At 38.5% G+C, this 15,665-nt stretch overlaps 1 protein-coding gene across 2 annotated transcripts in view; it reads right to left on the reverse strand.

Moving 5' to 3' along the window:
• EXOC4 (exocyst complex component 4) overlaps nt 1–15,665 on the reverse strand; it is an 805,456-nt gene that overhangs the window by 138,031 nt on the left and 651,760 nt on the right. For both annotated transcript variants that reach the window (XM_032275643.1, XM_032275644.1), the window contains exon 13: nt 4,507–4,662. In XM_032275643.1, coding sequence (XP_032131534.1) covers nt 4,507–4,662 — 156 coding nt within the window. The remainder of the gene's footprint in view (nt 1–4,506; nt 4,663–15,665) is intronic.

Genomic DNA, 15,665 nt, shown 5'->3' on the forward strand with positions numbered 1-15,665 from the left:
CTTTTAAAAGCCTTGTGTAGTCACATAATGAAATACAATACAGACTATGGAGTAGTGAGAACCTATATACAACAATACGGATGAATCTTGCTCACATAATGTACAACATAAGAAGCCAGTCATTAAATAAATAAATAAATAAATATATATATAATTGCATGATTCCATTTATTTATGGTCCGAAAACAGATCAAACTAGCCTAGTTGTTACATATCAGCTAGTGTTAACTTTTGAAGAGGCAGGCAGTAACTAGAAGGAAGGACAAGAAGGCCCTTTGTTGCTATGTTCTCTTTCCTATTGCTAATGTTCTATTTCTTGATCTGAGTATTGGTTACAAAAGTGAAAAGTGTAAAAATTGGCACAGCTATGACTTTGGTATGTGCACATTCTTGTATATTTATTATGCTTCATTAAAAGCATGTATATATAATAAATAGATATCCAATAAAAAGCAAACTACAGGTAACATAAAAAGAGATGAAAACTCTAAGAAAAAATCAAGAGGAAATGTTAGAAATAAACAAACACTGTAACAAAAATGAAGAGTGCCTCTGGTGGGCTCTGCAATAGACTGGATATGGCCAAGGAAAGAACTGGTGACACTGAAGAAATGTCAATAGAAACTTCCAAAACTAAACCACAAAGAGAAAGAAGAAGAAAACAACAGAATATCTGAGAACTGTGAGATAGTTAAAAAACACATAATCCAAGAACTATGCGACAGTTTAAAAAGATATAAGATATGCATAACGGGAATATCAGAAGGAGAAGAAAGAAAAAAAGGAACAGAAGAAATATCTGAAGCAATAGTAACGGAAAACTATCCCAAATCAATTACAGATACCAAACCACAGATGCAGGAAGCTCAGAAACAACAAGCAGGATAAACACCACAAATTCTACACGTAGGCGTACCATATTCAAAGTATACAAACTCAACGACAAAAAAAAAAAAAAAAAAAAAATCTTTAAAGAAACCAGAGGGAAAAAAATTCTATAGAGGAACAAGGGTAAGAATTGTATCAGATCTCGCTTCAGAAATCATGCAGGCAAGAAGAGAGTGGAGTGAAATATTTAATTGTTAAAAGAAAAACAACCATCAATTTTGATGTTTAATTTTATATGTCAACTTGACTGGGCTAAAAGATGCCCAGATAACTGGTATAACATTTCTGGTGTTCTGTGAGGGAGTTTCTAGAGGAGATTAGCATTTTACTCAGTAGACTTAGTAAAGATGATTCTCCCTCACCAACATGGATGGGTAGCCCCCAATCCACTGAGAGACTGAATAGAACAGAAAGGTGGAGGATGGGTAAATTCATTCTCCGTAAGCTGGAGCAGAACATCCATTTTCTATTGTCCTCAGACATTGTAGCTCCTAGTTCTCAGGCCTTCAGATTCCATAACTTACACTAGCCCCACCCTCCACCCCTGTTCTCAGGTCTTTGGACTTGGAATAAATTACACCACTGACTTGCCTTGTTCTCCAGCTTGCAAATGGTGGATGGTAGAACTTCTCAGCCTCATAATTTAATAAGCCAATTCCTATCATCAGTCAATCAATCAATCAATCTATTTATCCATCACTCCATCCTTTTGGGTCTGTTTCTCTGCAAAGACTTGACTAATACATCAGTCTAGATTTCTGTACCCAGTGAAATTATCCTTTAAGTGAAGAAAAAATACACACTTTCTCAGACAAATAAGAACTGAAGGAATTTGCTGCCAGTAGATCTGCCTTGCAATAAACGTTAAAAGAATTTCTTCAGAGAGAAGAAAAATGACACAGATCAGAAATCTAGATCTACACTGAGAAACGAAGACCATTAGGGAAGGAATAAACCAAGGTAAAAATAAGCCTTTTCTAATTCTTACTTGTTCCAACCGTGTGTTCATCATAATAACAACACCACTTAGTCAATGATTCTAGCTTATGGATAAATGAAATCAATGACAGCAATGGTACAAAGGATGGGGAGGAGGAATTCGGAATACTCTGTTACAAGGTACTTGCACTGCCTGTGTAGTGGTATGGTGTTATTGAAAGCAGACTCGGATTAATTATAAATCTAAACTACAAATGCAAGGAGTGAAAAAAGAAGTGTAACTAATATGGTAAAAGATGAGAAAAAATGAAATCATACAAAATAATTAAAACAAGAGAAGGCAGAAAAGCACAATCCATAAATAAAAACACATGTTGGTTAAAACTTCTGCTCTGCAAAAGACATGAAGAGAAAGAAAAGGCAAACCAGAGGCTGGGAGAAAATCTTTGCAAAATACTTATTGGATAAAGGATTGCTACTCAAAAGATACAAATGACTCTTAAAACTGAACAAGAAAACCTATAACCTAATTAAAAAGCAGGCAAAAGATCTGAATAAACACCTCACCAAAGATATACAGACAGCAAGTAAGCATAAGAAAACATGTTCATTATCACAAGTCCTTAGGAAACTGCAAATTAATACAATAAGATATCACTACACATCCACAAGAATGGCTAAAATCCGCAACACTGACAGCATCAAATGTTAGCAAGGACGTGGAGAAACAGGAGCTCTTCTTCCTTGCTGGTGGGAATCTGAAATGATACCACCACTTTGGAATACATTTTGGCAGTTTCTTATACAACTGAACATATTTTACCTTGTGATCCAGCAATCACTTTCTTTGGTATTTACTCAAATGAGTTAAAAACTTGCATCCACACAAAAACCTGCACACAAATTATTTATAGCAGCTTTGTTCATAATTGCCAAAACTTGAAAGCAACTAAGATATCCTTTGATAGATGAGCGAAAAAACAAACTGTGGTACATCTATGATGTGGAACACAATTCAGAGATCAAAAGAAATGAGCAATAATACCACAAAAAAAAATGGAGGAAACTTAAATGCATGTTGCTAAGTAAAAGAAGTCACTCTCAAGAGGTAACATACTGTATGATTTCAACTATGTAACATTCTGCAAAAGATAAAATGATGGAGACAATAAAAAGATCCGTAGTTGCCAGGGGTTCAGGGTACTGAAGGAGGGAGGGATGAAAAGGAGGAACACAGGGAGTTTTTAGGGCAGCAAAATTATTACTCTGCATAATACTGTAATGATGGATATATTCCATAAATGTGTCGAACCATATATGTGGAACATGAGGAGTGATCCTTAATGTAAACTACAGACTTTAGTCATTAATAATGTATCAGTATTAGCTCATCAATTAAAACAAACATATCACATGAGTGCAAGATGTTAAAAACAGAGGAAATGGTTGGGGGAGGTGTAAGGGGATGGAGGCTCTTTGTACTTTCTGTTCAAGTTTTTCTGTAAACCTAAAATTGCCCCCCCACCCAAAAAATAAAGGTGGGGAGAGAGAGTTTTCTTATATTAATTAACCTAGCTAACAAGTTTACTTGAGATAATGCGAATAATAAGGAATAGAAACATAAACAGCAAGGATTTAGGTTACATTACACATGTACTTTTGAGTATCATGGTTTTCAGAAAGTTTAACATGACGCTATAGAAAAATTTCAAACTAAAAAGTTGGAAAAAAATATGTCACTGTAGTGTATGAACATAGGTTAACTTTGTGAGCAGTAAAGATTTGTCTACAGTTGCACACTATGAGAGGGAGAAATGAGAACACAGTTCTGTGATGAATTAAAACATTGGCATTTCTCCTTTTATTCCTCTTCTAGTGTTTGTTTCTTTAAAACGCTTTTATTTTATTTTTACAACTTATTCATTCACTTAGATAGGCAAAAGAAAATAATACTAAACTTAACTTTGATGTAACAAAGTAATACCACCCTCGTTTTTCTACTTTACACAGCTCTAAAGAGACAGAAGTACAAATGTTTCACTGTGGCAGGCCAGCCATATGGAAATGAGTAGCTTCATCAAATTAGGGCACATTTTCATGGCTAAGTAAATAATTTAAATAGAATAAAGGCAAATGTTGAGTGATAAAGTTAAAAGAAGACTCTACTTTTGTCAAAACACAGAGCACAAGCACAGATAATACAATGTATGTAAACACAGGCACAGGAAGCATATTTGTAATTTCCAGAAAGTCCAACTAGCAGTTCTATGAACTGAAGAACATGTTAACAATTATATTCTGTATGGACAAACTTATCTTACTGTCATGTTTGAAAAGGTATGGCCCATATTGGGGCTATAAACAGCTTTGCTGAATGAATGAATGAATGATATTTTTTCTCTAAGAGGAAAGAATAATGTATATATTAAAAGATATTTTAACCCAATTTAGCAATGTTCCAAATTTGACTCACATTAATTTTTTTCCTTCTAAAGTTTTGAGCTCAAGGCACACTTGCATGGGAAATGAGGTGAGGCAGGAGGAAAACAGATTTTGCTAAGTTCAACTAATTGCTGCTTGATTTTTAGAACTGGCCAAAATTTCATGTAAGAAGAGATTAGCTAAAGAGATGTACTTCCTTTCCATGTTTATTACAACTTAGAAAAATGGACCTTTTACCTGATGAAGTCTTCTTCCTCTTCTCTCTTTGGCCTCAGCTGTTTGGGTTGAGCCATATTCATCCAGTTTGGTAGAGATTTCAAGAGTCTGCTGATATCATCATCTTTTGCCCAGGATGCACTGATGACAAGTTTTTCCTCGGACTGGACAATACCCCTAAACACAGTCAACAGAAAAGAGGCACTGCAGCATGACGTCTGGTATTCAGTTAGCATTTTCGGCTACCTTTGCTGCAGAAAAAAGATATCACTCTCATGTCTCTTTTGAACATACTCCATTATCTGAGTTGGAGTCAGTGATACCCATTAATAGGTCACATTGCTGGGAAACAGCATTTCTACATTTCATACTTAGTTTCTTAATCGTTGAGTAATCATGATTGTTGATAATACTAATTAGTTCCTTTTACTGTAGTTGATCCCTTAGGATAAATAAAAGTGCATGGTATGTTTGAGGGGGGATCTTTTAAGAAAATGTTGAATAAAAAGTGGGATAACCATGTAAAAGAATGCTATTAAGTGACAACATAAGTAGTACCTAAAAGATGACAGAGTGTCACAAAAGGTTGAACTCTGACTTCTTGGTTTAAACTATCAATTAGTTCTAGTTGAGGGTATTGTTTGAATTATGGACACCCCTCTCTTCACAGCCAATCTACCATCATAAACCCTCAGCCCCAGATGTCAGGCAGAAAAAGCCTTTGATTACTGTCATCTCCAGCAGGTTCTGACTAGTGACCTATAGCTGACACGCTTTGAGTCTTTTTTTTTCCCCCGTTTATTTATTTTATTGCATTTTAGGTTTTGGGGTACATGTGAAGAACATGCAAAATTGTTGCATAGGTACACACGTGGCAGTGTGATTTGCTGCCTTCCTCCCCATCACCTACATCTGGCATTTCTCCCCTTGCTAGGACCCATGGGTTAGCTATTAACACTGCTCTTATCGGAATGTTACCTGTAAATTCATCTTAAATGTTCAACTTCAACTTAATTAAAAAGCTTTTCTTTCTGTTCAACATTTGTCACTATAACTAATTTCAATGATCTAAATGTCCTCATCAGCAATATTAGGTGACAGAAATGACATTTATTTATGAAGGGAGTGCCAATTAGCTAGCTACCCCTCTGGAGCTGACCAAGACTCCATTAGATTGCCCTCATCACAGGCAGGAATCTCTTTTGGTACGGGGGTCATTCTGGTGGACACTATGCACTTCCAAATAAACAATATATATGGCATGTATGTATGTATGATACCTCCTTGACCCAACAATTACTGTTTATAGAAAAAATAAGGTGGAGCCTAGGTCAGGTGCAGTGGCTCACATCTATGACTACAGCACTTTGGCAGGCTGAGGCAGAGGGATTGCTTGAGGCCAGGAGTTCAGGACTGGCCTGGGCAACACAGATTGACCATCTCTACAAAACAAAAACAAAAGTTGAAGCCTACAAACCTTGAGTCATGACAGACTGACTTAAGGAAACATAGTTTCATGTTGTAGGGCAGGGGTCCCCAATCCTTGGGCCACAGACTGGTCCCACCCAGTCCATGGCCTGTTAGGAACAGGGCAGCACGGCAGGAGGTGAGCAGCAGGCCAGTGAGCATGACTACCTGAGATCCACCTCCTGTCAGATCAGCGGTGGCATTAGATTCTCATAGGAGCACACACTCTATTGTGAACCGTGCATGCGAGGGATCTAGATTGCAAGCTTCTTGTGAGAATCTAATGTCTGATGATCTGAGGTGAAACAGTTTCATCCTGAAACCATCCCATCCCCCTCTGGTGTCTAAAAGGTTGGGGACCACTGCTGTAGGGAGCAATATTACCCTGGTTCTTTTAAAATGAATTTGAATAAATAAGAGAGCTATTTATTTGCTCTCTTATTCTTCTAAAGTTTTGAGCTCAAGGCACACTTACATGGGAAAAGAGGTGAGGCAGGAGGAAAACAGATTCTAGAATTCTTCTAACTCATTATAAGGAATGTTTTCTCATAGTAACTATGGTCAGAGACACAAAAATTGGTTTACAGAAACTTCTTCCCGCCAATCTCTCAAATTACTTTCTTATTGCTATTTTCTATTCCCTCTTTTGTTATTTCCTTGTATCTTTTCTGCAATATTTATGGACTAATCCAGCAATCTAACTTTTACCATCTTATACATGCATTGCAATCTTATAGCATGGTACCAACTCAGATACGAGATTCTGTGGCAGGTGTACCCTCAGTGTTCTCTGGCATTGTTTATACCTGTCTCTGATCAGGTTCCTCTCCCCATTTATATTAGTAGCTATCTCTTTAAAAACATTTGCCTTTTCTGTATGTCCTCATTTGCTTATCCCCCATATCCTTCTTATCTGATAGAGAAAGGAAGCGACCTAATTATATACTTTCAAATATTTGACCTCTTAACCCCAACAGAAATATGTTCAAATCTGTTTCATCCTCACTCATTTCCAGTAATTTCTCTATGTAGGCTCTTGGGGATCTTTTCTCCCTGACCTATCTCCTCTTTTTCCTGTATTTTTAGTCTTTCCACTATGTATTCCCTAATCCACTGTTATTTTTAAAATGTATGAATGAATGAATGAATGAATGAATGGATCTCTTCCCTACATTTTTCTCTAACAAAGCTGCTCCCTCTCCTTCAAAGGTATTAATCAAAGGAGCCACCGAAACTGACTGACTTCACTGCCTCATCTCTCATTCATGAAATCTCTCTCCAAGGTCTACTTTATGATTTAACCCATCTACTGCTTTTTTGAAAAATTTTCAGTTATTATATTTTTCATTTCTAGATTTTCTATTTGCCTCTTTACAAATCTACTAGCTTTTCCCCTCTAAAATGTCCTGTTCTTGTATCATGGAATCTGGTCTTTTTAAAAACCTCTTTGAATGTTTTAGAAAACAATTTTTAGGTTCCTTTTATGAAGTGGCTTTATATTCTTTGGTAGTTCTCATAGATATCAAGTGTCCTATTTTTTGCATCTGCCTTCTTTTCTAATGATGATGCATTTCCTCATTTGGTCTGCTACTTTGGTCTGGAAGCTCTACTTAATGGGACTTGTCCTCTGCAGGAATCCTGCATTTGCCCTGAATTTTCAAGGTATCACTATTAGGTAGTCTGCATTTGCCTCTCCTGACTCCTATGAGTTCCACTGGTTCCAAATAGGTTTACAATTTTTGTTTTTCTTTTTTTTTTTTTGGGGGGGGGATGCTTAAGGCTTTTTCTACCTATGCAGGTAGTACAAATTGAGGTTCTTACTTGCACATATCACATGAGCTGTGGGATTCTGATTTCTTTTAGGGGCTACTTTTCTACTCCAGGTTGGGCGGCTCCTTCTTAAGTCCCAAGTTTTCTTGGTTCCATTCATGAGTGAACTAAGAAATATGAATGAAAACAGTCCCTTGCGTAACTTCTGCATAGATACAGCTCCCTCCCTGCCTGGAAGATGTCAAAAGGCTAGCCTCTATTTGACCTCTATGTGGTCCTGAAACCTTTGTAGCCCACTCAACTTCCACATTTGCCTGTTTCTGTGGCTTTTAATTCTTCTTTCATTCATGGCATCTGGAGAATTATTTTTCATCCTTTTGAGTTTGGTTACATATCTAAAATACGTTTGAAGTTATAATTTTGTTTTTATCCAGAGTTTCTACAAGTTAGAAGCAAGAAAAGGGCTTTTAAAATCCATTCACTCCAAACTTTTGACAGGAAATCAAAATCCAGTCTTAAATCAACTGCAATCAGGGTTTTAGAACCATTATTCCACTGAAATTGCTCCACCAACCCATAAGCACTTTTTATTTTATTCTTCGCGCTCTTTGACTATTCTAAAGCATCCAAAACTTTTGATTACTCTCTTCCTGAAATATCACTCTTTTGCTTTCCACATAGTGTTCTTTACCTATCATCCTAACCTTTCTTAGCCAAATAGATGGCTCTTTTTCTCTGTCCATACTTTAAATGGTGTGTTCCACAGAATTCTGCATTTTCCACTTGGACAGTCTCATCTTCTTGCCCATAATGAGCCACCTATATTCTGATGACTCTGAAATTATTATCTCTAAGTTTCCTATGTGCATAGCGAAAGGCTTACTGTAGAACTCTACTTGAAAGTTCCATCCACACTTCAAGTTAAAATGAGTCAAGAGGAACTCAATTACTAACTACTTCCTTCTCTCTCTCCCACTAAGTATCTAATGTTCCCTCTTCATGCCATCCCGTTATGAGAGTCAGGAACGCAGAGTCATCCTAATTACCCAGTCACCACATCTTGCCAATTCCCCCTCCTTAATATCTTAATAAATCTGTCATTTCCTGTCCAGGTTCACTGCTATTAACCTATATTTAAACTCTTGTCATTTTTCACTTGGACTTGGCAATAACCTTGTAACTGGGCTTCTTGCCTACAGCTACAAGACCATCAGTTCAACTCACCACACCAGTCAGAAGAGTCATTTTTCTAAACTACAAATACAATCATGTTATAAACCTTCTTACTAGTCTTCCATGACTCCTAATTCCAGGTAAGACCAAGGCTAGACTTAGCAAGCCATGAACATCTATCTTTTTGCCTCACCTCCTGGTATTCCTTTCCTCCTTTATGTCTGTTCTTTATTCCTAGCCAATCCCTTGCCTGTGCTGGTTGAACACACTACCCATAATGAGTATTCCAAAATTTTCCAAATAGGATATATAATTTCCTGCTTCTGTGTGTCATCTTGATCTAGAAAGCCTTTTTCTCATCTTCGTTTGCCTCTTCTTACTAAGCACTGCCCCAGCTCCTCCCTTGAGACATCTGAGTCCTCTTTTCTTGTGCCTCATCGCTCCTATACCAGAGGTTTTCAACCTTGACTGCACATTAGAATTACTTGGGGAAGCTATTTAAAAACCCAGATGCCCAAGCCATAACCAAGACCAAGTAAATCACAATCTCTGGGGTGTGAGATCCAAGCAACTGAATCTTCTGGAGTTTCCCATGTGATTTCAATGGGCACTCAAGGGCCACAACCTTTGCATTTGCCAACCTCCACTTTGACTGGTCCTACCACACTTTTTTTGCAAGCTGGAATCCCATACTGGATGATGAGTTCTCCGAGGGCAAACTTGATTTCTTACTAGTTTTTGTGTCCCCTGTGCCTAGCACAATACCTGGTATTTGGAAGGCATATAAGAACTTAAGTAGAGGTAAAAAGGAGCCCTCTTTAATTTCAAAAGTCGAGATAATTTATTACACTAAAACTATCTTAATGGTTTCCGTTTTCTTCTCTGCACTAAACAACTTCGATGAGCTGTCAAGTAGTTTGGCATTCAACCAAATCACAGATCACTCTGTGCCATGCCCTTCACCTTGCCTCTCTGGATTCAATACAAATCAGGATAATGAATACAGGTGTGTCCCCCTCTGAAAAAAACCCAACATAAAATAGTCCTGACTCATAAAACAAATGAACCAAAGAGAGATTATTGATAAGCCTCCCCCTTCTAGGCTACTTATTCCTAGGTGGCCTATTATTGGAAAGTCTCCTCAAAAACTCACTTTCTCTGTGAAGAATTTGTTGACTATGTCAGCCTAAAATGATCTCTCCTTTTGGAAACAAAGCAAACAAAACTCTCCTTTTACACTTATCCATAGCTTCCCAATTAGCACTCTGTCTGATATAATGGGGTGGGCAAACCATGACCTGTGGACCAAACCTACCCATAAGCTGTCTTTGTATGTCCTGTAAGCTAACAATGGCATTGACATTTAATTTTTTTTTTAAATAAAAGAACAATAGTTTTCTGACGTGGAAATTACATAAAATTTCAATTTCACCGCTCTTATCTAGAAAGAATCTTGGCTGGGTGGTTCAATTCCTCTTACACCCACACTGTAGGTCAAATTCCGTTCCACCGAGTTAGAAGCCCAAGCCCAACTCATTTTTCCAGCATCTACATCTTTGAGCTCATCCATGCTGGCATACATCTGCCCTCAGCTTCAGGAAAGAGTTGGCTCTTTAGGTGTGAGATGGTATCATATATTTTGAGGGGCTAGGATTTTCCATTTTAGCATTAGCTGAAATAAAAAAATTAGGTTAGGTTGGATGAAACTAAAGGTACTCACATTATTTACTTACATCTTTTTTAAAGGACTGGATTAATTCAGCTCAAGATTATGTTGTCTCTACTATGCATGGATCCCATTTTATTAAAGAACAGTTGGCCGGGCGAGGTGGCTCACGTCTGTAATCCCAGCACTTTGGGAGGCCGAGGTGGGTGGATCACTAGGTCAAGAGATTGAGACCATCCTGACCAACATGGTGAAACCCTGTCTCTACTAAAAATACAAAAATTAGCTGGGCATGGTGGCGCATGCCTGTAGTCCCAGCTACTTGGGAGGCTGAGGCAGAAGAATTGCTTGAACCAACCCGGGAGGCAGAGGTTGCCGTGAGCCGAGATCGTGCCACTGCATTCCAGCTGGCGCCTGGCACCTGGCATCAAAGCAAGACTCTGTCTCAAAAAAAAAAAAAAAAGAAAGAAAAGAAAAGTTATCTAAATTAACTAAAATGCTACTAACATACTGCCCTTAACAATAAATTTATTAGTACATACTGGAATGAACATCAATCCCAAAAGTAGTCCCAAAAATTCTAATTTGAAATATTGACATTGATCAGCAATATACAATTACCCTAAAGAAACTTTTTGACTCGTGGCAAGTTTCCACCCTGATTAATTGCATTTATTTGTTTTTGATTTTCTGATAAACCAGATCATGTGGGTTACAGAACTCCAGGACATATTCAAATAGCCTCAAAAAAGGAGAGCTACATCTCCAACAATTTTTCCAAAGCAGGAGCAAGGTTAATCATCCCTACCAGAACCATAATCTACTCATTAATTCACAGCTCAATGGGCCACAGACAGAGCCATCTGTGTAACTATTTGTATCTGTTCCCAGGAGGAAGAGGAAAATAGGTGTACCTTTTGGTACAGGTGATGAGGCTGCCAAGAGGAAGGTTCACCCTCGAGATACGGCTGAGTGAATTTCATTCAGAAAACACCTGCTGGTGTCGCCTGGTTCTGATGTGTACTGCTTCCTCTCTGGAACAGCTGGGAAGTGTGAGTGTGCATGGTCCCTGGACACAGCTGGGGTGCTGAGTCTTTCATTAGGTAAACAACCAGGGGCACGTGAGGCTAATTGGATTCAACTGTTTGGTGACAGCCAGGGCATGGTGTTTGCTTTCCCAGGCTGAATCTTTCAAGATACTTCAAAAACTAGGAGCCAAGTTTGACAAACGAACCCTGGACGAGGCTGGTCCAAATTAAAGTGCCGTCGTCCAAATTTGACTGGGAATGACTGGCCCTGCAGTAGACAAAACTGCAGTGAAATGTCCAGCAACACAAGTGATAATGACAATTAGGGATGCAAAGATAATTGTATTATGCTGCCAAATAAACACAAAACCACAACCAAAAAGTCAGTTAAGATGGAGCAGGATACGTAGGAAAAGAGGAGAGAAACACCAGAACATCTTTGATATCATACTGAATGCAGGTCGGAGAGCTTTATGACAGGGTGTATGTCTACCTGAGAATGACAAATTCTGATAATTCTGGAGAAAGCCCACGGGGAACAGAAACCATCCAAGAGGACTCAGGAAAACAGCTTTGGAGTGACAGTTTACAGAAGGTTAAGTCTTGGGGATAATTTAGTAACAACCTTTAAATAGACAAGTTCTCATAGGAAGGGTCATAATTGTTTAACATTTAAAAGATCAAGAAGAAAAACATTATACTGTAACACAGGTAGTGGACCAAGAGTTCATATAAAATTTGTCTCAGCCAGGTGTGGTGGTTCACGCCTGTAATCCCAGCACTTTGGGAGGCCGAGACGGGTGGATCACCTGAGGTCAGGAATTTGAGAGCAGCCTGGTTAACGTGGTAAAACCCTATCTCTACTAAAAATACAAAATTAGCTGGGTGTGGTGGTTGCATGCCTGTAATCCCAGCTACTTGGGAGGCAGGCTGAGGCAGAAGAATTGCTTGAACCTGGGAGGCAGAGGTTCCAGTGAGCTGAGATCGCACCACTGTACTCCAGCCTGGGCAACAAGAGCAAAACTCTATGTAAAAAAAAAAAAAAAAAAAAAAAAAAAAAAAATCTGTCTCAATCGTCAAATGTTCAGATTTTTCTTATGATAAAGCAAATTTAAATATCTCCTATGTTTGAATATCATTAAGATCTTTATAAACAGATCTCAGATCAGATAACTCCTTATTTAAACCTTGCATGTCTTCCCATTGAGCTGAGAATAAAATTCAAATTCTCTCGCCTCCAAATCCTTTATCAATGCTTCTTAATCCTGGCTGCACATGAAAATACCTGGGAAGCATTTAAAAAATATATCAATTTCACAGGCTGAAGTGGGGCTCAGTCTGGATATGTCTTAAGCTCCCATGTGATCTCATGTGCAGCCAGAAATGACCCAAATGATCTGACCCCTGTACCTATCTAATGTCACTCAGTATTCATTCTGTCATGCATTCTGCTCACTAACCTGAATTCAAGCTAGTTTCCATCTTTGGACTTGTTCCTTTCTCTGCTTGGAGTACTCTTCCCCACATTTCCACCAGGCTCCTTCTCATCCTTCAGAGCTGAGCTAAAACACCACATCCTCTGAAAGATCTTTCCTGAACCTACTCCTCACTTGAATCTGTTGTTTTTTTTTCTAAATCACATCATCCTTATTAGTGAGAAATGCATTTCGTTTATTTCCTTGATTATTATCTAGCTCCCTCCATTAAGGTATAAAATACATGAAAGCAAGGACCTTACCTAGTCAATTCACTTCTTCACCCTTAGCTCTAGAATAATGCTGGCTCCTTCAAGTGCTCAATAAATATTGTTGAATGAGTAACAGACTGAAGAAATGAATGATACAACTGAAGCACAAAACACCAGGAAAATAACAAACGACATAAAAATATCTTTCTTGTGCCATCTTATTACTGAATATCAACAATATCATCAATGAATTAATTTAAAAGTAAATAATACGAAACAGCATCAACTGCAGCAACAATAAATAATCGTATTGGCTGACTAGCCTTTACTATGAGCTGTGCATTCTTCTGAGCATTTGGTATATATTAACTTTTAATCCTCATAACCATCCTGTGTGGTAGGTACTATTATTACTTCCATTTGATAGGCGAAATACAGAGGCACAGAAGGCTGGGAGCTTGATGGTGGTCAGCCAACTAGCAAGGCACAACCTGAACGGAATCCAGACCCACTGTTCTGCAGTCTGTTTTCCTAATGATTACACTGTCTCTCTAAACCATTTGAAATATTTTTCAGGTTTCCTATTTCCCCTTTCATTCCATTGCCTTTCCTTAGAGCTATAGAGTGAGATGGAGCTAGTGCTTTTCACACTTGCATTACCATTTCACGCTCTGTGGCGTTTGCCACTTTATTAACTTTTCTGAACTCCTGTTTCCTCATCTGAAAGGCAGGGAGAATCTATTTTAACAGAATTGTTGCAACTGACTAGATGAGGTATGACTATAAAGCCCCTTGCACAGAGACTATGTATTAATACTTTACTGAGTATTTATTTTCATTTTAGTCTAAGTCCTGATTACTTTGTGTCAAGTTTACTGCAACAGACTCCTATCTGATTATGGTAGAGCGAGTTGGGTAGGAGAAATGAGGACTGGCTGCTTGCTAAAGAATTTGTAGGACACCTGGTTAAGTGGGCAGCATCTGTATTTGGCCAGAAGGATGAGTGAAAGGAGTCACTTGATCAAAAACAAGAAAGACCTCTATAGAGGCTCCATGCAAGATTTTGGAGACAGGTGTGTAGAAAATGACATAATAACTTACTTCTGGAAGCTAAGCTTTCTTAAAAGTTCAGACCAGTGATTTCCCTCCCTCCCTCCCTCCCTTATCCTCCCCTCCCCACTCCCCTCTGCTTTTCTTTCCTTCCTTCCCCTTACCCCAGTCTCACTCTGTCACCCAGGCTGGAGTGCAGTGGCCTGATCTTGGCTCAGTGCAACCTCTGCCTCCCTGCAACCTCTGCCTCCCAGGTTCAAGTGATTCTCCTGCCTCAGTGGCATGATCTCAGTTCAGAACTGAGCCCAAACACCACAGCCTCCTGCCTCAGTCTCCTGAGTTGCTGAGATTACAGGCACCTGCCACCATGCCCAGCTAATTTTTGTATTTTTAGTAGAGACAGGGTTTTACCATGTTGGCCAGGCTGGTCTCGAGCTCCTGACCTCTGGTGATCTACCCACTGTGCTTGGCCCAGACCAGTGATTTCTAACCAGTAACACATGAGAATCACTTTGAGGATATTTTTAAACTATACTTGCCTAGGTCCAACTCTCAGTGGACCTAGTATGGAAAACTCAGGATTTGTGTTTTGAAATATTGCCAAATAACTCTGATGTGTAGCTACAATTAAAAAACACTGTTTTTTGGTTTTTGTATTTTTTTTAAAAAAAGTTAAATCAATAACTAGTGAAATGATGTATTTTAAAAGTCTAAATTACGATGTGATGGAATAAATACCAGCATAAAGTTATACATAATAACTTACAGGAGCATATAATAAAAGCTCACTTGCTAAATGGCCTCTATGAAATGGATACTATATATATTTTATAATGTTTTTTGTATTTTTTAAATTGCATTTTAGGTTTTGGGGTACATGTGAAGAACATGCAAGATTGTTGCATAGGTACACACATGGCAGTGTGATGTGCTGCCTTCTTCCCCTTCACCTATATCTGGCATTTCTACCCATGCTATCTCTCCCCAACTCCCCACCCCTCCACTGTCCGTCCCCTATTTCCCCCCTACAGACCCCAGTGTGTGATGCTCCCCTCCCTGTGTCCATGTTCTCATTGTTCAATACCCACTTATGAGTGAGAACATGCGGCGTTTGATTTTCTGTTCTTGTGTCAGTTTGCTGAGAATGATGGTTTCTAGGTTCATCCATGTCCCTACAAAGGACACGAACGCATCGTTTTTGATGGCTGCAAATAGAGACAATTTGACTTCCTCCTTTCCTATTTAAATACCCTTTATTTCTTTTTCTTGTCTGATTGCTCTGTCTAGAACTTCCAATACTATATTGAATAGGAGTGGTGAGAGAGGGCATCCTTGTCTA

Source organism: Sapajus apella, unplaced genomic scaffold (assembly GCF_009761245.1).
Source record: "Sapajus apella isolate SASKATOON/1434 unplaced genomic scaffold, GSC_monkey_1.0 scaffold7, whole genome shotgun sequence".
NCBI classification, from domain to species: Eukaryota; Metazoa; Chordata; class Mammalia; order Primates; family Cebidae; genus Sapajus; species Sapajus apella.